We start from the raw sequence: 24,848 nt of genomic DNA, 5'->3' as shown, positions 1-24,848 counted from the left end.
TTCGTGCCGGAAAGTAAATCTGGGTTAAGATTATTGAAGTTTGACTTGTAGGGGAGGGGGTAGTGTGGCAAGTGACTTGATACCATCAATATTTAGTCTTTCTTCCAAATGGATGATTCTAGATGGATCACTCCTGTTTCCGGCATTCATTATACCTTTAAAGGATTATTTCCTTCGATGTCGTGCTCCACTCCCCGCCCTTCAACTCATACCATCACTTTGTTGCCCTCGTAAAGTGACATGAGATGGGATATAGTGATATATTTCTAGAACACCGTATATTGTTAAGAAGAAAGCACGCATATAATACTCTCTCTATCTCTGTCTATCTCTCTATCTATCTATCTATCTATCTACAGATCTATCTATCTATCTATCTATCTACCTATCTATCTATCTATCTATCTATCTATCTACCTACCTATCTGTCAATCTATCTATCTATCTATCTATCTATCTATCTATCTATCTATCTATCTACAGATCTATCTATCCATCTCTCACTGTGAAATACAATCTAGGAATTTCAATTATTGCAGCTATTTTAGTTATGAATTCAATCATACAGTTGATGCCAATCTTTGTGTGAAATTTTGTCACCAATAGTTTACATGATTTTGAGATCACTTTGACAAATTGGATGCCAAAACAAATGTTCTATTTGCATTCCTTTCGTTTAGGGGATGAACATTAAATATGAGTTTTCCTTCCATATTATTCAGCTCATGATATTTTTTTAAACATCTCTTGATTATAGTTTCCAATGTTCCAAGGTAAATTTGCAAATTGATAAAGACATTTAACTTGTGTGCACTGAGTCGTTAATTCTTCATAATGTCTGTCAGATTTCATTCTCCTATGCTTGTGAGTCTATGAATCATCACATAGCCAATGATAATTAGGTGGAATTGTCATTCATTGAAAATGTTAAGTCAGCCTTTTAGTGTGTTTGTTTTGTTTGTGTGTATGTGAGGACATCGACTTAATTAGTTTTTTATTTCTTTGTAGATTCTTAAACTTTATCAAAACTTTCTTAAAACTTTAGATACTAGATATTGTAGCTGAGTATGATATAGGCTATGAGCTCTGTCAAGCATATTCATTCACCTTTTTAGGAAAATAATTTGCAATATGATTCTTAGTTGATTGACGTAAAACATGTGGACCCTGGACACGCTCTTCAGTACCACATTGCTCATGTTACATGTCTATCATGAATGACATGCTTCTGTTATATACATCATCTCTAGTTTTTGCTAGAGATGTTTCACGGGTTGTGATTTCACAATGTCAGCCACTTAATCAAATTCAGACTTGATGATTTCTGTTCTTACCATCCATCTGGTCTGACTATTTGCTTCTCTTTCTCCAGCCCGCATTGGACGCTTCAAGCTGACTGAGAGCCAGGTTCAGAACATGCTGAAGAACACCCCCAACAAGAAGAAGTCCACCAAGGATCTCTTTCGCTCCATCATGGACAAAGGTGAATGCACTCTTGTGACAGTAATCCCACATTTTGTGAATGCATTAAGAGGAGCTTGTGAACAAGGATTTTCAGGAAAACTTGCCTATTTTTAAATCTACTCCATATTGCAACACTTAGCTTTGGATGACCATCTATGCTTTGCGTTCCATAGATTTCTTTTTTGTTTTATCTCTCCTCTTTTTGATGCTAACAAATACCTGTGAATAATGTAAATTTCACCTGAAAGTTGAGTTTTTCTTTGCTACTTCTGCTATTGTAGTGTAATGACAGTAAGTTTCCACTTGTATAGGTGAGACTCTACTTTTATTTATGTTTAAGTTGACTTTAGTTGTTGGAGTAAGACAAAAAAACATCGAAGGATGAAAGTTACAGTGTATGTTGAATCAGACAAATGAGAGGACATTTATGGACGTTTCATGTGTTTTTCACAAAGCAATCTTATCAGTGACAATCACATATATGTGAATAAGAGATTAGAATAATTTCATCACCCCTCCTGTTGGCTTGCATAGAACCCTTCACTTCGTTTCATTTTTTTTTCAAGCAGTTTAAGTAAGAGTAAGTGAACATTTGCAAATTAAGTTCTTGTAGAATTGCAATTATTTAGAAAAGATGTTTTTCATATTTTTTTTTTGGGGGGGGGAGGGAGTAGGAAATTCTGTTTTGCAATTGACTAAATGGTGATTTATCACATATCATCACATGTACAACAATCTAGCACATGGTGAATATATTTCTTCTTTTGTTAACATCAGATTGTTGGAGTTTTAAGCAGTAGTTGTTTCAATAATAGATTAAAATGTTTATGGTGACTTTTTACAAGAGATTGTTTTTTATCGTTTTTTTTTTTTCATTCAATTTTCATGCAGTCACACAAATACCTCACACACACATACATGCATATGAATGCACACACATCAAAATGTGATGCCTGGGCCCTGTTTTATGAAGAGTTAAAATTGATTATAAAGTTGATTTCAACTGTAAGTCTATGGCAGCGTGTGTAGTAAGGAAATTTAAAATCGATTTGATCTTTTGATAAAACGGGGCCCTGGTATGAAAAGTCCCTATTTTTAACTAGCACCACCTGATACCAGAAGGTCATTCTCCACCATTTTACCCTCTCTGCAAACCCGTGGAGGCACTTACAGTGCTGATCTAATGCAGTGTCCAAGAAGATCACTGTGTTGAAAGACATTAGTCATGTACAATATTGTGATTACTTCTTTAGATACAATGTATGTTAAATGCTTGTTATGTTGAAGACAATCCTTGATGGAGAAGCACCAAGTATAGTGTTTTTATCTCAGGCAGCAACAGGAGGGTTAATTCTCATGTCGTGACATGTGAATGAGGTAATTGTGAGTGGCAAGTCATCCAAGCCCGTTATGTAAGAATGTGCTAATGATCCTCGCCAATGTTTCCTGTCATATGGTGGCTCACCGAATGAATGATTGAGAGACAAAAAGAAATAGAAAAGACAGACTTGGAGACAGACTAACATACAGGCCCAATGAATGAGAAAGCATATAAAGAGAATGGTGTTGAGATATCCTTCCACTTCCCACACAGGTACACATATATGTAGTTATGTAAATGACGAGTTCTGTTGGTTTATCAGTCAATATGAAATGCAGTATATAAAATGAAGATAAAACCCCGAGCGATCCCCAGTGCTCACCTGCCGATGTTCCTTTGGCAGACAACTGTTTAAGTTACAGTTGTCATCTGGCCTTGTCACGTTAATTATCCCCCCCCCCCACCCCCCACCCCCCACCCCACCTGCTTTTCAGAGAAGAATGGATTTCATGTCATGGAGTATTCACAGTCTAAATATCACCGAGTAAAACTGCTGTCTTGCACCCACCCCTACCCTCACCCCTGACCATTGCAGGGAGAAAGACAAGAAAAGGCATTTAGTTAGTTAAAGAAGTACCTTCTTTTCCAACATTGGTGCAAAATTCTGGGGTCCTCTCTCCCACCTGTTGTTATTCAGACAAACAGAGGTGTTTGTGTCAGAGCTTGAATAGTTGATGCAAAGTACAGAGCTACGTACAAATCAATTGCCAAATTATTGTTTCCCCCTTTGCCTGTTGATCACACCAGTGCAAGTGCCACGTGGATGCATGTTAACATGATGAAAAATAGCAACTTAGGTTTGCTCTCATTTTCAGTAATTTCTAGTCATTTTTAGCCTTTCTTTCATGAAAAGGAGAGAGAAATGAGATTTAAATTGATTTACTTGACATATTCAGTTTAGAGTGTGAATTATATGTAATGAAGGGCCCTATTATGATCTTACAGAAAAATTATCCCTATGAGATTGCTTTTGAAGAGACATTTCCGGACAGCATTACACCTTCTGCCATCAGCTTTTCTTGTTATATGCTACAGGCTTCATTTGCAAGCACTCCACAACATGATTATAGAATCCTCTGGTACAAGTTTAATACATGGATAATTGCAAAGTATGAGGTCCTCTTGGAAGAATTATTCATTTATACTAATATGTTCTATCAACATGGCTTATCCATGGACATTGTTCATCATCTGTTTAATTGCAGTGATGATAATTGTCACTGCTAATATGGTAGAAGCAGCAGTGATATAATGATGATAATGATGATGTTAATGATAAATAACACTTATATAGCACTTAATATTAATGTTTCTAAGTGCATTAATACAGAAAATATTAAATCAAAATACAGCATTATGTTCATATATAACAAAAAAATAGGATTGAGTAAAAAGATAAGTCTTAAGCAATGATCCTAACTTACCTATACTTCCAACATTTGGAATATAAAGAAAGAGGGAGTTTTTTCAAAAAGACGGCAAAATAACAGAAAGGGCCCTATCACCATAATGGGTACAGGTTCAAGGACCATGTGATAAATGCAGAGTAAAGGAAGAATAAAGAGATCGGGTTGAAATGGAGCAGTGGAGGGAAATGAAATCTTTTGAGACAAGATGAGGCAACGCTATTACATATCTTTTATAAGCAATGAGAATGATTTTAAAGGTGATACATTGATGTATGGGGAGCCAGTGGAATGATTGGAGAACTGGAGTATATAGTAGAATATATGTTTACTAGTACTTGTACTGATGATTATATCAATAATAATCATTATTATTATTGTTGTTGATAGCATCATCATTGTTATCATCTATCATCGTCATCATTCTTTGTAACAACTACTGCTACTACTACTTCTACTGTTACCACTTGTGATCATCATCATTATCATAATAAAAATCATTGTTATAATCAGTCCTGGTAGGAGTAGTAGTATGACATGTAGTATGAATAATTTGAGCTTGTAGACAGTACATGTGTTCAGCCTCCATCACAGAGAGCAAACAAAAAGAAACTAGGACACATATGGCCCTTTCGAAAATCCTTTTTAGATGATGTCCTTCTGACACTACATTCTCCAATGATTCACCGTCTCAATTAAAGTGAATAGGCAGACTCAGATGCCAAACGAGAAGTCGAGACAGCAAGGGCGCATTTTCGAAATATATGCTGATGGTCGCAACAAACAAATAGAAACATGCCGACATTTGTACTTAACGCCGTGAGTTGTTTGTACCTGCAATCTAGTACTCATTGGAAAGATTTATAGAGACACCAAGAACTATGTCTCAAGGAAACACTTCAGTCTCCCGTGTCTCTCCCATCTCCCCCGACAATCCTCGCCAGTGTCTTCTCTTATATAATGTCGCATCTGCCAAGTATGTGTGCCTTTGGGGAGGAAGTATTTGATAAGTCTGCCCAAATTTTGGCATCTATGACATCATTATGAGGTGTATTAAAGAGCACTGATGACAGGAACTGGGGAGGGGAAAGGAGGGGGCTGGTTTGATACCTGTGAACAAATGCACAAACATATGCTGATGATTAATTTGAGATTTAGGGGGGCTGGGTAACAAATGTGAAAAGGTGAAATCTAGGGCTGAGAAAATAGGAAGTTGAGAGGAAAGTAGTATTATGTTTAAGGAATGACACCCCCTCCCCCTCCCTCTCTTCAGTTTAGAATACTTACCTCTGGTCTCTACGAACTCTTCCTCTAATGCAAATCCCTTTGGTGTGAATATATTTTCATCTCTTCCAATATGAGATCTTATCATATTCATTAAAAGATATGCATCTATATGAGTCATGAATTTAAAAAAATTATGTTTCGGAGCCTATTTTCCTAGTATAGTATTGCCCATCATAAATGCAGGTGCATGATGTTTACCTCTGCATCTGGGTGTAGTGTTTTGTTTTGTTTTGTTTTGTTTTTGTTTTTGTTTTTGTTTTGTTTTGTTTTGTTTTGTTTTGTTTTGTTTTTCTGTGTCTGAGCAATATATGTGCCTGAAACTTTGTCGTGCCAAAGGCAAGATTTGCAGCTTGGCAGTTAATGCTGTCACATTCCTTTGCCAAAGGTAATGTATAGCCAAATCAGGCTGGCTTACTCTGATGATGACATCTTGAAAAAAAGAAAAAAGAAAAAAAAAGCTGACGGATACCACTTATCAGGGAAAAATTACCCCATAAGTTTAAGTATTGTATACACCATATATTTTGTCATCATATCTTTTTTCTTTCTTTCTTTCTTGTTTTTTTTTTTGGGGGGGGGGAGGAATTGGGGTTTTTAACAAAGTTTTGTTAGAGGCAGAATACATGTTGAAGGACTGCAGCAATGAACTGAGAAAGGCTTATTCCCTTTTGAGAAAATAGAGTTAGTGAAATTCCACCTCGGATACGATGAAGTTATCGACTTGCATTCAAATTTGTTGTAATGCACTGCCACTATCCCCATGATACATTCTGAAAATTATTCCAAGATCATGTGAAAAAACAGTAATGGTCTAGGGGACTAGAAATGAAACTTTTTCTACAGACATGACAATGATAGTTCAAGTTCGCATGGGACATTGAACATTGAAGTTTACAGTTTTAAAGATGTTGATAGTCCACCTGATAGTATGAGAATATGAAGACACGAGTAATGAATCAGTTAATTAAAGCATTACTATCATTTCAGAAAGCACATGTGTCAGTTGTACATGAGCTTGAAATGAATGTATGAAACAGAAGTTGTTAAAAAACTCCTTGGACAAGATTTATGTGTGTGTGTGTGTGTGTGTGTGTGTGTGTGTGTGTGTGTGTGTGTGTGTGTGTGTGTGTGTGTGTGTGTGTGTGTGTGTGTGTGAACACACTAGTAAAACAAAGAGAAAACAGGGAAATGATTAAAAGATTCACACAAGAATTAGTACTCCAGCCGTGACAAATGGCTTTGCCATTACACTGGTATATCACATCAATCACTGTCAAATATGGATTGATGTAATGTGATTAATGCTTGACATATCTATATCTGGCTCAAAAAAAAAAGAAAAAAAGAGGGGGAGGCATGGACAGGAGGAAAGAGGAGATATTAGACCAAATTAAGCTAAGTATAGCAGAGCCTTCCTGATAATGGTATGTATCAGCCAGAGTCGATGAGAGTTATCAAGAAAACCACGATCATTATTGGTTAATGCTGAGGACATAATGATGGAGAAGCCAGACGTGGGGAGGTGAGAGTACGCATCGAAGCGGGTGATTGTCAGCCTGGTTCGCAGAGTGATTAACCCAATTCTGATCACATACCCAATTCTGATCACATACCCCTTTGGTGATGGCCTAGCCCAGACTGTTGCTGCCACTGAGCAGCCACGTCACAACTTGTTGCTGCAACCTACTATGGGAGGATGAGAGTACAGTATGTCCCCCAAAAAATTACAATCAGATTTTCGCATTGATAACACCCAATATGATCAAATTGTCCAAATGCTACTTCAGGGTCTTAAAATGTAACATCTTAGCTCTATTTTGCAGAAAACCCCATTCAATCTGGTTAAAGGGAAGCAGTCCTGAGATTTTCACTGTACTGATAATTAAGAAGAGTAAAAAATATAAACTTTCACCAATTTATACGCTTGGACATCAAAAATTGTCTCCGTACGCGATTTTTGAAAAATAATTCCTGCAAGCGATCGTGAAAGAGCCGGCAAAAAGATGCTACGTAGTGCATGCCCTACTCACCAAGTTGACAGCCGTGCCTCTAAAAACCAATTTAAGTGTTCAAATGATTAGTTGCAATTTTATCATATAATGTGAAAGTTTGTGGTTTTATAATTTTAAACAAAATATTTCAAGCTTAGATATATATAATTTACGAAAAATTGATATTGTAAACATAAATTTATATGTATTTTTAAACCAAATATACCATGAACTTGACATCAAATAGGCACTGTCGTTTTCTAGCTTCCGTCCGTGTTGCATACTTCTTAGCGTAGAAACCACTCTCGCGCGCAAATCCTTACCATACCAATGTATACTAGTACATACACAGTACACTCGACTCCGTCCAGTCGATTGTGGCATTCAAACCGAAGATAACCTGTGCATGAGAGAGTCGAATTCTTCAAAGAAAATATTGTTTGTATCTCAATATTTCTGTAAGTAGTCAGATAATCGCCTTTCCTGGAAAAAAAAAATATGACGTGAGCCGGGAAGGGTAAACACAGGGGGTCGTAGGGATATGATTTCGCTCCACTTTGCCGTGCATGTCCAGTCGGCACTGGCAGCAGCTAGCTCAGTGGCACTGTACTGCAGTCCAACCCCGGCTGCAGGCCCACGGTAAATTAAACATAGCTAGCCACTTTCCTTACCTCTCTACGCTTTTTTCCCTCGGTTCTCTTCGAAGTCGATGCTCGAGGTGTTTCTGTTTTATAACTCATGTGAGCAAATGGTCAGGATTGCATCTGGTTTCAGGAGTTTTCTCGGTTTATAACCGAGGGCCACAGCCTGCCGGTCCACGTAAAAACATCGCTTCACAAATTGTCCACGCACAGGTAGGTCAAAACACGATTTCGAGATTTTGTAGGCCCTAAGTTTCTTATGTTCGGCATCGTTGTACCGATATTTCCCAGCCATACAGCTCACCTTTCACGATACTTTTGTTGGTCTGGGACGGAAAAAAGGATTTTCCTGGGAAATTTTCTGCACGATTCAAGCAAAACTACTGATGTAAGATAGCCTGACCAGACGACGCTGAATGCGGTCGCCCCTGTAGTGTACTAGCAGGCCTGTGTAGAATCGTTTCTACCTACAAATATGTACACTGTGTACGTACTATAGAACATGCATGAGCGGCGACAGGTAGGGCTGCAGCTGCGCTTGAGACTGGAAAAGTGCGAAGGGCAAACCGCGTACGGGGTGCGTACGCGTATCTACCGTAGATCTATCATCTAGTTGTACCGTCCACACGTGCGAATATAATACACAATACATACACACACACACAAACACACACACACACACAACGTAGAAACAATGTCAAATACGAGTCGGAGTAGCCACCGACGTCTTCATGCATCCGGGTAAACTAGGGAGCGTACGGATAACAAGCAGAACACGGCTGGGAAGAGTTGTGCATCGACGACGTATGACTCTCCGCCAAGACTTGCTCATTAGCATATTCACCATGCAGAGTCACACTTTTTCAACCAAAATGTACGAGCTTATTTGGTGATTTTAAAGTTTGTTTTTGGTGAAAGTAGTTCATTGGAGGTACCAACAACAACATATTTTTTTTAATTTCGTGAGGACTGTGTCCCTTTAAGTAGTCACATAGAAATGTGGATTGTTGTAAAAGCATGTCATGAGTCTGATTCTTCCAAGTTTAGCACTTGGATGCTCTTGTGTGGGTACACAATAGACAGAACTTGGAGAGAAGAGATTCCTGACATGCTCTACAAAATTCCTCATTTCTCTTTGACCACTGAAGTGAATCGAATAGGGTTTCTGTAAGATGTGGGCAGTGAGTTATAGTTTTGTACCCTGAAATTGTATTTGGATCGATTCACTATCTTTAAAGGGTGTGTACAGTTCTGGTCGAGGTGAAGATTTAGCTGTTAACGTTTTGTTAGATATTCAGAAACAACTCTATGAGATGTCAAAGAGCATGCGGTTCTAACGGGTATCAAAAGTTTATTCGATGAAAATGGATTTTGAAATGGCTGAGATATCCAAAAACAAGGTGAAACAAAGAGATACTAATAAAGTTGGGGCATGTCGCCTTCTATTATTAGCACTTTTTTGGATATCTCAGCCATTTGAAAACCAATTTTCATCAAATAAACGTTGAATCCTTCTTAAAATTACATGCTCTTTCATATTTCATAAGAGGCTTTTCATTATCTCACTTAGGAATGTTCAAAACATGAATCCCTACCTCAACCAGTACTGTACAGTCCCTTTAAAGTTATCATTGCGGAGGGTCCCGTTGAAATTTTTTTGGGGGGGACATACGGTACAGCAGAGAGTGGGTGATTGTCAGCTTGGCTCGCGTAATGATTAACCCAATTCTGATCATATACTCCTTTGGTGATGGCCTAGCCCAGACTGTTGCTGCCACTGAGCAGCCACGTCACAACTTGTTGCTGCAGCCTACATGTATTGTGGGGAGATAAGATTACTACATAGGGGCGGATGATTGTCAGCTTGACTCCCTGAGTGATCAACCCTACTCTGATCATACACCCTTGGTGGTAACTTACCTAGAGTGTTGCTGCCACCGAGCAATGCATCACCACTTGTTGCTACAGCCTATGTATCTGTACTTCTCTTCTACTCCCTTTATGAAAATAATTCTGACTGAAGAATTACAAGATTACAAATGTGACAATAAGGGCATTTACGCTGAAAAAAAAAAATGGATTGGAAAACAGTTTTTCAATGAACCATTTACACTTCCAGAAAAACCAGTAACTTTCTGATGTTATGGTAGTAAATGTGCATGCACAGGAAAAAACACACACAATTGTAACAACTGGAATGTGCAAACACAAGAAAAAAAAAAAAACCTTTTGCTGACAGTGTTAATGAGCCCGATACCTATTTACATAAATGGATATCATAGATTTCAACTGTCACTTTGGTCAGAAAAACTTGAGTTTTTGTTTGTTTATATGTTTGTTTTTGAAGCCAGAAGTGTTTGTAATCATCTCATCTACAATTTACTTGAACATATGGTACAGCGTGTGCTGCTTCGAGATGATGGCTTTGTCAGTGAAAACTGATGGCTTTGTCAGTGAAAACTGATACAAAGTTCATCTAAAGAGGTGGAGAAAAAAAGTGTGTGAGATATCTCTTCAAAGTTACATCAATACATGTACGGCTGTAGCTCTAAAGCTCTATACTATTACTTCAATGCCTCTCTTATTCACCAGCTGCATCAACTGATAAAGGAATATCTAAAATATATATTTTGACTGCCTAATTGATGGTTTGCTTGACATCATTGTTTTATGGGGATTAGATTTATTTTGAGTATAATTTCCTCTCCCTGCTTTTGTTATTGTAGTTGTTTCTGTTAACTATGTTCCAGCCTGGAGCAGGTTCAAAATCCGATATGACAAACTGCCTTCTCCATGCAGTCTAAACATTGCTCAACTGTTTTTCTATCCCTCTTTCATGTTTAGATATGAATGCTACACCAGTTGTGTAACAAACAGAGAGAGAATGTTTTTACACACTGAGACAGCTATCAGAGGTTTTGACCAATGGCATGTGCCATCGTTAATGTACATGGAAACGTAATATCTAGTTACTTCCGTGAATGCTCTTTCATCACTTGAAGCCTTTGTATAAAACTTTGAAAAGAAAAAAAAATAAGCAATCAAATAAGTAACAAATTGGTAAGCTACAAGGTCTTCATTTCTTTAGCGAGGGTAGCCTCTTCAGTGTTGCCTCTGTTCTACCAGAGGACCCTGCCAGGGCTCGTCACCCTATAACTAGCCAGTTAGTTATGCCTCCACGTCGAAAGTGCTGGAGGTATACTTTAAAGAGAAATGAAATAGCTACAACCTTGCATCAAAAAATCATCACATGGATTTATGGAGGGAAACTCCTTTTAGCTCATCTGTATTGTTACTGTGAGTTCATTAGCCAGTGAATATAGCTCTGTATGATGCTAGAGTCACACACGGCCGGATTTCGTACTGGGTCGATAAGGAATTAAAACCGTATCGACCCGGTTCGAGTCGTAGAGACCCGCATTGACCCGCATCGTAAGCCGCGTCAATTCCTGATGGATTCCGGGGGCTATGATATGGCGGTGATAAAATTTTGGTCATGTTCAAAATTTTCTCAAGGATTTCAATTCCGTATTGATATCCGAATTGACCAGGTTCGAACCACAATGACTCGCATTGACCCGCTGCAACCTGCAGCGTAAAACCGTATCGACCCTTCCCGCATACCGCATTGCCTTCATGCAACGGATGATGACAAGGTTTACATTCGGGTCGGTACGGGTCGAAGCGGGTTGACATGGGTCGATAGGGGTCGAAAGGACTCAGTTAAGGAATTAAAGCGAATTTTTATACGGTTCGATACAGGTCAATACGAGTCAAACTGGGTTGATAAGGAATTGATACGGGTCGATACGGTTTTAATTCCTTATGGACCCGGTTCGTAATCCGGCCATGTGTGACTGTAGCATAAATTACCTTCCATTCCGGGACTAATCCGGCTCATTTTCACTCGGATCAAATCCGTTTTGTGACCCGGCCGTGTGTGACTCTAGCATAATACTTGTGCGCAAAGAAATCCAACAGTTAATTTTTCTTAGAGTCATTACAGGAGAAGATTTGTTGTTTTATGGTATATTCGACAATATACTTTCTGTCAGCTGGATCAATGCAACTACAAAATATATCTTTCTATAAAGGGTATTAATGATTGGCATCATTTCTCACAATGTACAGTGTTGGTAGAACAAGAACATTTGTCTATAACCTTTGTGATGAGAAACCTTGGTGTGAAATGTTTTGGTTAGAGGATTTTGAGACATACAATGTACCATGACTTTCAAGCTGACTTGGTCTAGGATACATTTTCGGATACATTTTCCCTGCATATTTTCTAACCAAAAAAACCCCCCAGTCATTTAGATTTTGAACTACACTGCCTATATACTTTTTTGAATATCTGTGCAAGCTCCAAAACAGATCATTATACTTTCACCATTCTGTTTGATAAATTTGTATAATGTCTCCTAACCATCCATCAAAGAATTGATATGCCACCAGTCTCAACTGGTTGATTAGCTACTGGCATGTTAATACTTGTGTTTTCTTTTTCTGTTTTTTCTTTCGCCCTCTCACTTTCTTCCTCCAGGCATCTTGTCCTACACAGAATACCTGTTCCTGCTGTGCATCCTAACAAGTAAGTCATCTTCAATCCTGGGTTCTAGTTGTCCGCATACTAGACTTAGATTACCATACCGTTGGACACACCCTTGATTTTTTGTAATGCCCCTTCTCAAAAAAACAAAAAAACAAACAAAAAAAAAACTAAATAAAAACAAAACTCTTTTGGCCTTGGACATTATGTCCTTTCAGGAACTTTTTATGCCTCCGCCACGAAGTGGTGCCGGAGGCATTATGTTTTCGGGTTGTCCGTCCGTCCGTCCTTCCGTCCGTCCGTCCTTCCGTCCGTCCGTCCTTCCGTCCGTCCGTCCGTCCTTCCGTCCGTCCGTAATGAATTTTGTGGACAGGGTAACTACCAAAACCTTTTGAGGTATCCTAATGAAACTTGGCATGTATGTGTATTAGGGGGTGAAGTTGTGCCTATCAACTTTTGGGTGCACATGCTCAAGGTCAAAGGTCAAAAGGTCAAGGTCAAATGCTTAAAATTTTACTATTTCCCTCATATCTATGCAATGCCGGAAGATATTTTCTTGAAACTTAGTGTATACATGTACTACCCAATTAAGATTCTCTGGTGAAAGTTTGGGGTCATGAGGTCAAAAGGTCAAAGGTCAAAAGGTCAAGTAAAATGTTAAAATTTCACTTTTTTCTCTGTATCTTGGAAATTGTTCAAGGTATCTTCATGGAACATAGTGTATATGCATCTACTGACTGGCAGTGGTTATCTAGGGAATTTAGGGTTCATGGGGTCAAAGGTCAGGGGTCAAAGGTCAAGGGCAATACTTCAAAATCTTACTATTTTCCTTATATTTATGCAATGCCAGCAGGATATATATTTTTTTAAACTTGATGTATGCCTGTCTAACCCAATAGAGATTCTCTGGGATTTTTTTTTTTGCCAAGAAGGTCAAAGGTCAAAAGGTCAAAGATCAAGTGAAAGTGCTGAACTTACTTTTTTCTCCATATCTCGGAAGTGGCTTAAGTTATCTTGAAACTTAGCACATGCTGAATTTATGTATGTTCTGCCTGACAGTGCTTGTCTTATAAATCAAAGGCCAGATGAAAATGATAACAATTTACTGTTCAATACAGAAATTGCGCTTTTTCTCCATACCTTGAAAATTACTCAGTGCATAAACTTATGAAATGGTCAAAGTCAAGTTAAAGTTCTTAAATCCCCAAATACATGCTCTCCTATTCATCCAATTAAACATAGGTCAAGGAAGGTAAACATTCAATACATTTGTGACAAACATGTCATTTTAATATTTTGCCAATTTTGTGAAAATGTAATCACACATTGTCCACATGTACTATAGACCTATTAGGAGAATCATGCATTATGGCGGAGGCATACCAGTCGCCATAGCGACATTTCTAGTTATTCATGCTGAATTGATACAAAGAGGCCTGTGGCAAATGTCGGTATGCCCTGAAAATAAGTAAGATGTTGTGTGTTTATATAACCTCATTTTCATTTTGCTGATCACCTATGCCTTATTTTCAGAAGTGAAAGGATCTGTTTTTCTGTACACATCATGGCTGAAATAAAAATGATATGTAAAGTTGCTGATAGAGTTACACTTCATAATCATGCCAAGCATTGATTTGTGTACTTTGTCTTTGCTTGTAGGTAATCACTCTGTGCATTGAAGTTCATGCTGAAACTTGAGTTCTTTTGAAATGTAGAATCCATGTCGATCCTAAGATATCTTGCCCATGAAAATGAAATTGTGTAGATTTGTTTCCCCAGCATAGAATATGCATTATTTGTAATAAGCGTTCCATTGACATAGCAGCTTTTGTCATTTTTCTCATACTCTTGTCATGGTATTATTTTTTTTTTCATGTTCCGATACTATGTTCATCAAGGAGATTTTATCATTTGCCTTGTGCTGAAAGTGCTGTCATTTATGAATGTTTAGCTGATTTCTGGTGGGCGGTGATCAAAGTGATATTTTTTTCTTCCATCCAAGGTGCATCAATTCTTCACAAAAAAAAAGAAAAGAAAAGAAAATGACAAGAAACTCATAGGGAGGAATATCTTTCATAGATTAATGTCACTGAGATGGCCCAGTAAAGACCACTGCACCCATTCATCAAGTCTGAGTTGACGCTAACGGGCGTCGGTCGTACTCAGCCTTGCGTGCGAGTGACGTCAGTGCGGAGGGTGCAATTTTCACGTCACTGTTTACCTTTGCCGTTATCGTGTGTGTCGCAAGATTTTTCCTTGTTTTGTTTTACTTTGAGAGAGAATGAAGGAGCACAAACAAACTGTGTCTGAGTGTTTGATGATATTCTCACGACGGGCCGAACTTCCGGCACTGAACACGACGGGCCATTTAATGCCACGATAACACGTTTCCTGCCGTCTGCTTCATGGATCCTGCAACTTTGCAAGTCTCCTTGCTCAAAAAACAAACCAAAAAAACAAAATGTTTACCAGGTATATATACATATTTAAAGGAGATTTATGTGGTCATGACAGATGATACGATGCTACTCTAAATTAGTAAGAGATTGTCGTATAAATAACCAAGATTTATCTACAACATTCAGGATAGTCCTTGTGTCCGCTTTATATTTGAGTATATATACACAAAGGCTACATTTATATCTGTAGAAGATATCAATGATTCTCTATGCCTTCGACTAAACTTGTCAAAACTTACGACGAAAAGAGCCCCATCACACTAATTTTCACCTTGTCATGTATTCCTGGTGATTGGAAGCTGTTGAACCACAGATCTTAACTCTTTATGTGCCAGACAAGTTGTTGCTCCGTGGGATTTGCATATATTAATGAATATGGTGCAAAATTGTGACTTTGGCAAGCTAAGAGCTAAGGAGCATTACAAGAGTTTGTCATAATAGACTAGTCTTAGATGGGAAGTTTGAAAAGTCTGTCGCCTAGTGGTTAAGAATTAATCAGGGTGAGCGGAAGGGTGTGTGTTTTCCTGTGGGTGGTTGCAAATCATAATTGATTTTTTTTTCCCATAGTTGTATGGACAAAACATAGGTATCCGTGGGAACCAGCGCTGTAGGTCGTGATCTAACCTCACAAAACCAATATTGTGCAGCATCTTGAAGGAACTATTAATGGAAGAGTCGTTGTTATCAAGTGCCAAGATCTGCTCTCGACAGGTTGACATTTATCCAGCAAAGTAATTGTCCATCTCGCTTTAATTGGTGCCAACAATTGATGTCCCCTCCTTCTCCCCCTCCCACGTTTCCGACCACGCCGTAACCTTCCTCACCGCATCGCCAACTCTATATAGCCGAGTATCCGGAAGAAACATCACTGAATGGGTGTGGAGGAAAAATGACTGTGTTGAGAAGTGTGACGTTGACATTAAACATTAACAAGAGTGCGGAAATCACGTCACAGCTGCCATGTGTGACGTGCGAGTAGAACTTTAACTTAACCGATACCGAGACGATGATTGACGGGGCACGCTACCATCCCATTTATGGGCATCAGATTCTGTGAACGCTGTGGTTAGAATATTGTGCCAAGTGGTCTGATGTAATTTGCAGGTTTATATTTTCTTTGCAGAACACAGAAATATGCAGCACCTATGTAAAATATGCAAGAAAGATATGTAAAGTCTGCCCCTGATTTTATGACATGTAAGTTGGAAGTGATCTGTCACATTGCAAACAATCTAGAAAACTCATCACTTGCAAATCATTGTTATTATTGCTTGATATGATAGACATGTTGTCCTTTATGGCAGGAAATATATGTTTGTTAGTTTGTTTGTTTGTTTGTTTGTTTGGTTGGTTGGTTGGTTGGTTGGTTGGTTGGTTGGCTGGTTTTTTAATATTCAACTGATTCTGTCTGCTCTTAACCTATTCACTGTCATTTCTTTTTTCCAGAACCAAGGGCTGGCTATGAGATTGCTTTCAAGATGTTTGATCGAGATGGGAATCAACGCATCGATCGGAAAGAATTCCTTCTGGTTTGTCAAATTGTAGTGATTGTATAAGCAAATGGTATAGTAATAATGTGGCAGGATTTAAATACTTGCCATTCAAATGCTTCATGTCACAAAATAACTTTTTAAAGATGATAATAGTGACTCAACTTAAATATTTAGTACTTACTGTCTCTTACTGTATACATTGTTATTTTCGCGAGGGTTTATTAATTTTCACGACTTTCACAAATCACAGTTGGATCGCGAATTTAACAACACGTGAATATGTCTCCATGCGCTTTGTTCATACAATGTAGAGCATTAACATAAGCATTGGCGTCGATTTGTGAAAACAACATCTCGCGAAAACGTGTATGACCTCGTCATTCGCGAAAATATCTGTACGTTTCTCGTGTATCTCCCTTTCAATTTTCTCCTTCTCTCTGCATGTCTTTCCTCTGTCTTCTCATAACTCTTCCATCTTATTCTGTTTAATTGTTTTTGTTTTCTTGTTATCTTTTTCAGATGGAGGAGATCTTCCGCAAGAAGTCTCAGTCGAGCTCTGAGCTAGACACAGTGAGTGGACTCAGCAGATATGCCGCCGATCCAGACTCTGTATGTATCCAGACCCCGATTTGCCCAAATCTTTTACTTTCCCCTTCATCCCATTCCAGCAAAAACATCTGTAAAGAATACATGGCATGTGCAAGTTAGAAAATGCAGGTTTAGCAGTGTAGTTTATAGGTGAAATATAAATCCCCAAACATGCAATTTGCACACACAGAAAAGCAAACAGACAAACAAATATACGGCAAATCATTCCATATTTTCTCCCTCTTTTTTTTTTCTTCCATGATGATGACATTGATGTAGGCTATAACTGGAGAAATTTGATGACTTGATGTGTAGCCTGGCTTTTAGAGTGTCATGGGTTGATGTATGGTCTGCATAGGGCAAGCTACAGACAGTTGCTTTGGGGTTTTGTTTGTGTGTTGTTGTTGTTGTTTTCTGCATAGAAGCCCCTCTAAGGAAATTCCAGAGGAGGACCTTTTGAGCCACCTGTGCTGTTTCTGTTCAGATCACTGCCAAATGAAGAAACGCGTTTACCAGCGACTGGCACAAATTTGATAAACCATGTTGCTGACTTTGAACATACAGTAAATGAACTGCACGTGGGGCAGAAGAAAGTGTTATTCGAGAGGATATAAAAACAATTGTTCTCAGTTTTAATAGTATCTACCTCCATGTACTATGGTAGAGCCATTATCTGAACACCACCATGAGTTCTGCAAGAAAATGTTACTTCATTATGAATCATCAGATGGGACTGTCTATAGCTTGCCTGTTTTTTTGTTTTTTTGTTTTTTTAAACAGCTGACCATACATCCACCCTAGTCTCCAGGGGTCAGTTTTCGGTGATGGCCAGGGGTGTGATAACTTCACCCTCCCCCCCCCCCCTCATTATTCCACTCTGTTATCATGTTTTAATCGGAGTCCTATTTGGATCTCCTCTGGTGCATGGGGTGTCATCCGTACCCATTTCTCCAAATCATGTGGTTTTGGGATCTATTTCAACTTACTAGTATTGCTATTCACACATTTCATATCGACGACCAAAAACATACTGGTCATGCAACATTAAAGTTAATTTGTGATTAATTTTTCTCACAATCTATTTCACCGTAATGCGTGTGCAGTTTGTCATTTTGTCTGGTTTCCTGCCACTCCAAAGAATGGGATAGAAAATCCAAGAATGACAGCCTATAAGATTTACACAAATTATTCATGTTGACCTGTCTTGTGTCAGTTGTAAAAACCTTCGTAAGCTTGCTGAAAACATTTTTTTTTTTTTTTTTTTGAGGTTGATAAATTGATAGTTAGAGGAGAAAGAGTCTTCAAGCATTTTATGTAATCATTCAAAGTGCATGGATAATATTCACACTGCACTGGAAAATTTTGTGGGTGTGGTTCAAAAGTCATGCCATTACCAGTCATTGTTAGGTATCCATCCAAATGAGACACAAGGGTATGCACATAAAATATAGTGATAAAAAATTTACTCGCCAGTCTTCAGAGCAGAGCAAGTGGGAGCGTTTTCCATTGTGGGAAGTAATTCAGAACTGGAGAAATGTCAGCAGCATGTGAATGTTAGCACTCAATGTTTTCTTGGGAAGACAACAGATATTGCACATTTAGACTTGGTTTTTCTGAGAGCAGCAATAATGGAAAGAAACTGCAGCATTGCTGCTATACAGGCTTATTATCTTCTAATGAATTCATGAAAGAATTTTCTTGGTTTGAAGTGACACAGTCCAAGATCTGTTGCAGTGACCCAGTTTTCTTGGAATGTTTAAATCAAAGGTTCAAACTGAAAGAAGAGGGGGAGGGGGGAGGGGTAATGTGCCACACCCAAAACTGATTTCATTTTGAATATGAATGTTGTTTTTTTTCTATTATTGTTATTATGAAAGGAATATTCCACTTTTCATGCAGGTGTTCATTGAGTTAGTAAATAAAAGAACAAGAGTTTTCTTTCAAAACTGAAAATGAAATCTACTCAAAATCATTGCTCTTAATCACAGTATCCATCACACCCATGCTCAGAAAGTTCTTTGGATGTTTAATGCCCCAGATATGTTTCATCTAGAATGAGAGATTAAGCTCATATTTCAGCTCAGAAATTTTACATGACAAGTGCAAATATTTACCAGCCTCAGTGCTGAGATGTTAATTACACATGCGAATTTGTGGCAGACTGACATATATGCATCACTTCAATACTGATTAATCTTATTTGTCCTTTGGAATTTTCATTTAAATATCACTGGGGTTCAACTAAATTTAATTGCATGAAAAACCATAAAAGTGGAATATTCTTTATGTCTTTCATATTTGCATTTTTTCTTTTTTATATCAATAGTTGGATGTAGTTGCTGTGACTGTGACTCAATATTATGTGTTTATTATTAAAGATGATTGGTTGTGTGACTTTTTATACCTCAGGCATGCTTGTCAGCTATTCTATCTGCAGTAAGCTCTTCTATGTGAGGCATGCAATTTCCCTTTGAAACAAAAGAGAAAGAGATTTTGTTTGGAATCATCTCATGCATGTGAACATTAGATGCATGGAATTTCTATTCAGTGATTTTTCATGTGATCTTTGAGTTGATTGCTAATTCCTGAAATTTGTTGATGTACTGGCGCATCATGTGTATTGTTGTAACAGTAACTCGTTTTGGGTATTATCCATTGATTTCAAATGTGAGGCAGATTTAAATATTTGATCACGCCGACACACAGGCCAAAAAAAAAAAGGCCTGCAGTGATTATCAGTTGGTACATATATTAAATTCACAATTAAAAAAGTTGTTAATATTGATATTAATTTATCAATATTTCTATTATAAATTATAAATTATTGATATTTGACAGATATTTCTGCAGACTGAAACATCTGTGTCACTCCAGTTGAGAGTGGCTGTTAATGGTAAAAACAAATTGATGTTAGATTAGAGTGTGTTGAATTAGAGGATGTTAAATCAGTGCATCATGTGCATCATGTAAACTGAATCAAAATTGTCCAAAGTAGCTTTGTAACATCTTTGAACATTTCCTAACTTTTTTTGTTATTACAAGGGGGGGGGGGGGGGGGGGGCAGGGGGAATAGAATCAGTTGTTTTGTTGACATTGCACATTCATGCATGGTGTTTGCATGTCCTTTTTATTTCCTTTCATTGTTCATTTCTATGCATCCTTCCCCCCTTGTTAGCCCGACAAACCCAGTATTGACACTTTGTCAAAGAAGGTAACCGAGTTCTGCACTTGGCACTTTTACTGAGACCACTCCACCCCACCCCACCCCACCCCATCCCAATGGCACATTAGCAATGACCTCATTCTAGACATCTAATGAGGAGTGACTAAAAAAAAAAAAAAAAAAATGCTGAACTTCACAGATAATTGGTATGTTGGTTGATGTGTGTGTGCACGTGAAAGGGGCTGTTTTTCTTATAGTACTTGTTTGAGTAATTTCCAAAATGTTTAACATGATGCAAAACACAAAAACAAAAACATGCTCTGAAATTAAGAGTTTCATTTCACCGAAGAATAACGACCAAATTGGCTGATGTCACACTTAGACTCACTTCTTAGGTGTGGTTTGGTTGCTGTCTTTGTTGTTGTGTTTTTCCCCTGTGGCACCTAGACACTTAACTTCTGTGGGAAGATCATTATGTGCAATCACATGCAGATCACATTCCAATTCTATCATACGCTGAAGTCACCTGACTTACACTTTTGAATCACCTAATCAGTTCACCATCCATGCAACCTTATTGAATGGTGTGTGAAGAAAACTTCTCACAAGAAATCAAATTGTGACAAGTAAGCACTGAAAATGAGATCAAAAGAATTTTGATTACTTTGTGGATTCATATACTTTGAGTCTTTTCATCAAGGTTAATAAGTATAATTTTTAGTCCTAGAAGAGCACTCCCTTATGGCTAGGCACTTTCCATAAATCAAAATAATGCCTCCATTCCCTCTGTCTTCTGTTTGTGTTGAGCAGAATAATTATGATGCTCTTCTTTATAATCAGTGTTATGCACTTTCACAGCTTTGACTCAAGATGGCGCTACACAAATCTCAGAGTGCCTGTCACTACTTCAACTGCACTAGAATGAGTTCATTGTGCCAATGTTAATGTTGTGTGGAGCAATCATTGTGTCCAATCAAACTGTTATGTGTTGTCCCAATCGGTTTTAGCTATATCAGTTGACCATTTTGTTGAAGCTGTCTAATGCACTTACAAGTAACTTCATAACAATCTATTTAAAGGTTCATTATGTTTTGCATGGTGTTAGGCACTTACAATGTAGATCAAAATGCAATATTTATTGTTGTGTCTACGATTTTGTAATGTATTATTTATCCAGGATTTCTCATGTGGTGAACATGTCCGAATTTTTATGTAATCAGTCATCAATGCTACTTCACTCTGAATAGGCAGGCTACATACAGTAATTCAGAAGGAAAGAAAACACATACCAAGCAATGTGCATCATGTCAAATTTATTAACAGTCCATTTCAGTAACTCTTTGGATCATACATACAGTTATTGATTCTTCCATTAACTAACATATTCTCACCTGCATTTCATTGCTAGCAAAACAAAAACAAACAAAAAAACCCACCAACCAAATTTGTTTTATGATAACCAGCTACATGTACCTTCCCATCCATGCATTACAGCGTAACAAGCAAAGAACTAACAGTTATGTTCCGCGATATTAGTTGTTGCATCTAATGCATATGCTCCAAAACTAAACCATCACATGTTTTTGTTGCCAGTGGTTTAAAAAGCAACAAGGCAATTGCACGAAGACAGACCCCCTTACCTATTGCAGAGTCTGGATCTATCCTCTTTTGATATGTTTTTCTTGCATTTGTTGTCATTATCATGCCATCTTCTCTCCCTCCTCCATGTGCAGAATGGAATGTTCCCCATTCATGGGTCAAGTATAGTAGTAAGAAGGGGGAGTGGGAGATTCCATTGTCGCACAGAGGGTAGAACCAGGATTGAAACTGACAATCTGGCCAAGCAAATGAACTTGGTCAGAAGCACTTTCTTGTCCTTGTGCAAGATGAAGGAATGTTTTTAAGTTTTGGGCTAATATTTGAAGGATTTTTTATTTCTAAAATTGCTCCACCTGAGTTAAACTTCTAGCAATTTTCTTGGTCCTAGCAGTATTTATAGGCTCTCCTTTCTTCTTTATACTGTTTGGCTGATAAGTTGAAAGAAGTAATGAAGAGCCTGTTTTTGAATCATCATGTATCTAACTTATTCTCAATTATTTTTTCTTTGATGTGTAAAGCATAATGCTATCCTTGAAACAGAGAGTCATATAATAGGTACTATGAGAGTTCAAAATTAAGTTGTTGGCTTTGTTTCTAGGTTCTTGTTTTTACTAGAGTAAGTGCATGATTTTTGCATCTGAAAGCATTTTACGTGCTTTATGTTTAGCTAACAGCTTTGCTAAAATACATGGGAAACCAGTGCTCTCTAATGAAAGTTTGGTTACAATTATACATGACAATTCATTCTAAATGTCCTTTTCTTGTTCGTAAAACCTTCTTTTTTTTCATTAGTCTGGTATTCAGAGGCCTTCAAACATGATTTTTGCATAGAACACTTATACTCAACCCCAAATTTTTTTATCTATTACTATGTAGTTATGATTTTTTTTTTTTTAATTGAGAGGCCTCAGTACCTAATTTTGGATAGAGTAACATACTACTGGTGCTAAATATTATGATGATTGAAGAGGGAAGGAGGAGTTTATAGTGTATTATTAATCACAGGATTTAAAAAGGAGAATACTGACTCCAAGCAGAAATTATACTCCATGCCGATGTTGCTACAATAACCAGCCATGTTGTGCGGTAAGTAGTAATTAATGTTCATATTGATCACCAATGGTTGCAAGGCTTCAACAAAGGTGTGTTCTACATATTTCTGTAACAGAGCTAACAAAACAAAACAAAACAAAAAAATGGTTGCAAGGCTTCAACAAAAATATGTTCTACATATTTCTGTAACAGAGCTAACAAAACAAACAAACACAAAAAACAAACAAACAAACAAACAAACAAACAAACAAATCTTCACAAAGCCTTGCTCTATAAGTTCTAGAAGCTTGCCAGTTTCCATGGTGCCTCTTTTTGAAAAATGCTGGGAAGAAATGAATGTTTATCATGTATTTCTGTTAAATCCACAGGAGACAATTTTTGTTGCATTGAGATTTTGGAATGCTGCACAAGGGTATTCTTATTTACCATCTCATTGACAGTTGAAATTATGAGACAATTCTCCCAGTCACATGAATGTAAACACTTTGTTGCTAGCAGTCAGGTCCGTATAATGTATGCTTGCCAGAGACTACATGCAAATTAATGATGTGATCTTAAGCACCCAAGGGCAACATATGGAGGTCATGCGGGGTCACACTTTCCATATGTGACCGTGCACCTCAAAACGAACATAAAGTCGCACACACTGATTTTGCGTGAGGACTGAAAATAAGTGAAATGGGTCAACCTAGCCGAACTTGACTTTTTCATATTTTCTGAAAGAACAAGTCTCCTTTTACATTATGCTAAAATTTGGTATCATAAAACGGGCAGGAAAGTGTGTGTGTGTTTTTTTTAGCAGTTTATCTCGAACATTTTTGGTAGAATAGTGTGATTAGGTGTGTCTGTAGAATCCCTTTTTCATTTCTGAAAAACCTTGTCCACACTCTTCACTTTCAACTTTAATAACTTTTTGAAAGGATAGTGCTACTACTTTGAAAGTTGGCATTAATTATGGACAGAATGTGTTAATGAGGCATGCTTAATTTCAGTTTAATTTGATAATCTCTTCATTGTTGTTACTCTGGTTGTTTACTTCCTGTTTTTTTGTCCCATTCATCGCACAGCCAGCACGGTTTGGTAAAGATTAAGCGCTTGAGTAGACACTGTACTTCAGAGCCTCTTTTCTCCGTTCACCTTTTTCCTGAGTTTGTGCTTTCTTTCCAATATTTAGATAGGTTAGGAGAGTCTATTTGATTTGAGTTATACATCATTTTAAAGCTTAAAGTCTGCTCTTTCAGAATATGGTCTTAACTAAAAATTCATGTCTGGCAACTTTTTGTTTGTTTTGAGGTGCAGGGTCACATATTAACTTGTGCACTTCCGGTAATGCAGAGTTACTGTCCAGTAGGCTAGCACAGAGCATTATATGCAGTAGTGGCACCAAATATTCCCATTTTTTCATGACTAAATTATTGTCACTTTGCAATAGAAATACATTTTCAGAGCTTGCAATTGATATTTCTTTCCCCAACACTTAATAGTTTCTGATGAAATCTACAAATAGAACTGACGTTGTGCCCGCCAAGCTTTACACCGGCACAGCTTTGTCAACACAGTATTACAGGAATAGAATAGCTCTGCTGCCATTTGAGTTTTTACATTTATATGCAATGTGGAGAATTGCATTTGTTCTTTCAATTTCTGAAATTGGCCCATATATGTTTCACTTTCAAATTGACCAGTGAAGAGCAGAGCTGCCAAGTCTCCCTGATTCTGCAGGAGTCTCCCTGAAAATGTCAAAATTTGTTCATGTCTGAATAAGAGAATATTA

At 37.7% G+C, this 24,848-nt stretch overlaps 1 protein-coding gene across 1 annotated transcript in view; it reads left to right on the top strand.

The window, feature by feature from the left end:
* Positions 1 to 1,380: 1,380 nt before the first annotated feature.
* Positions 1,381 to 24,848, top strand: part of LOC139718158 (calcium uptake protein 3, mitochondrial-like) — a 47,118-nt gene continuing 23,650 nt past the window's right edge. The window contains exons 1-4 of the mRNA XM_071629642.1: positions 1,381 to 1,483; positions 12,714 to 12,761; positions 16,625 to 16,707; positions 17,191 to 17,280. Coding sequence (XP_071485743.1) covers positions 1,417 to 1,483; positions 12,714 to 12,761; positions 16,625 to 16,707; positions 17,191 to 17,280 — 288 coding nt within the window. The 5' untranslated portion in view covers positions 1,381 to 1,416. The remainder of the gene's footprint in view (positions 1,484 to 12,713; positions 12,762 to 16,624; positions 16,708 to 17,190; positions 17,281 to 24,848) is intronic.

This window comes from Diadema antillarum, unplaced genomic scaffold (assembly GCF_040938485.1).
Source record: "Diadema antillarum isolate AM-2024a unplaced genomic scaffold, OU_Dant_1.0 scf00000090, whole genome shotgun sequence".
Taxonomy (NCBI): domain Eukaryota; kingdom Metazoa; phylum Echinodermata; class Echinoidea; order Diadematoida; family Diadematidae; genus Diadema; species Diadema antillarum.
Note: the sequence above shows the minus strand (reverse complement) of the source record. Positions and strands in the feature narration are given on the sequence as shown.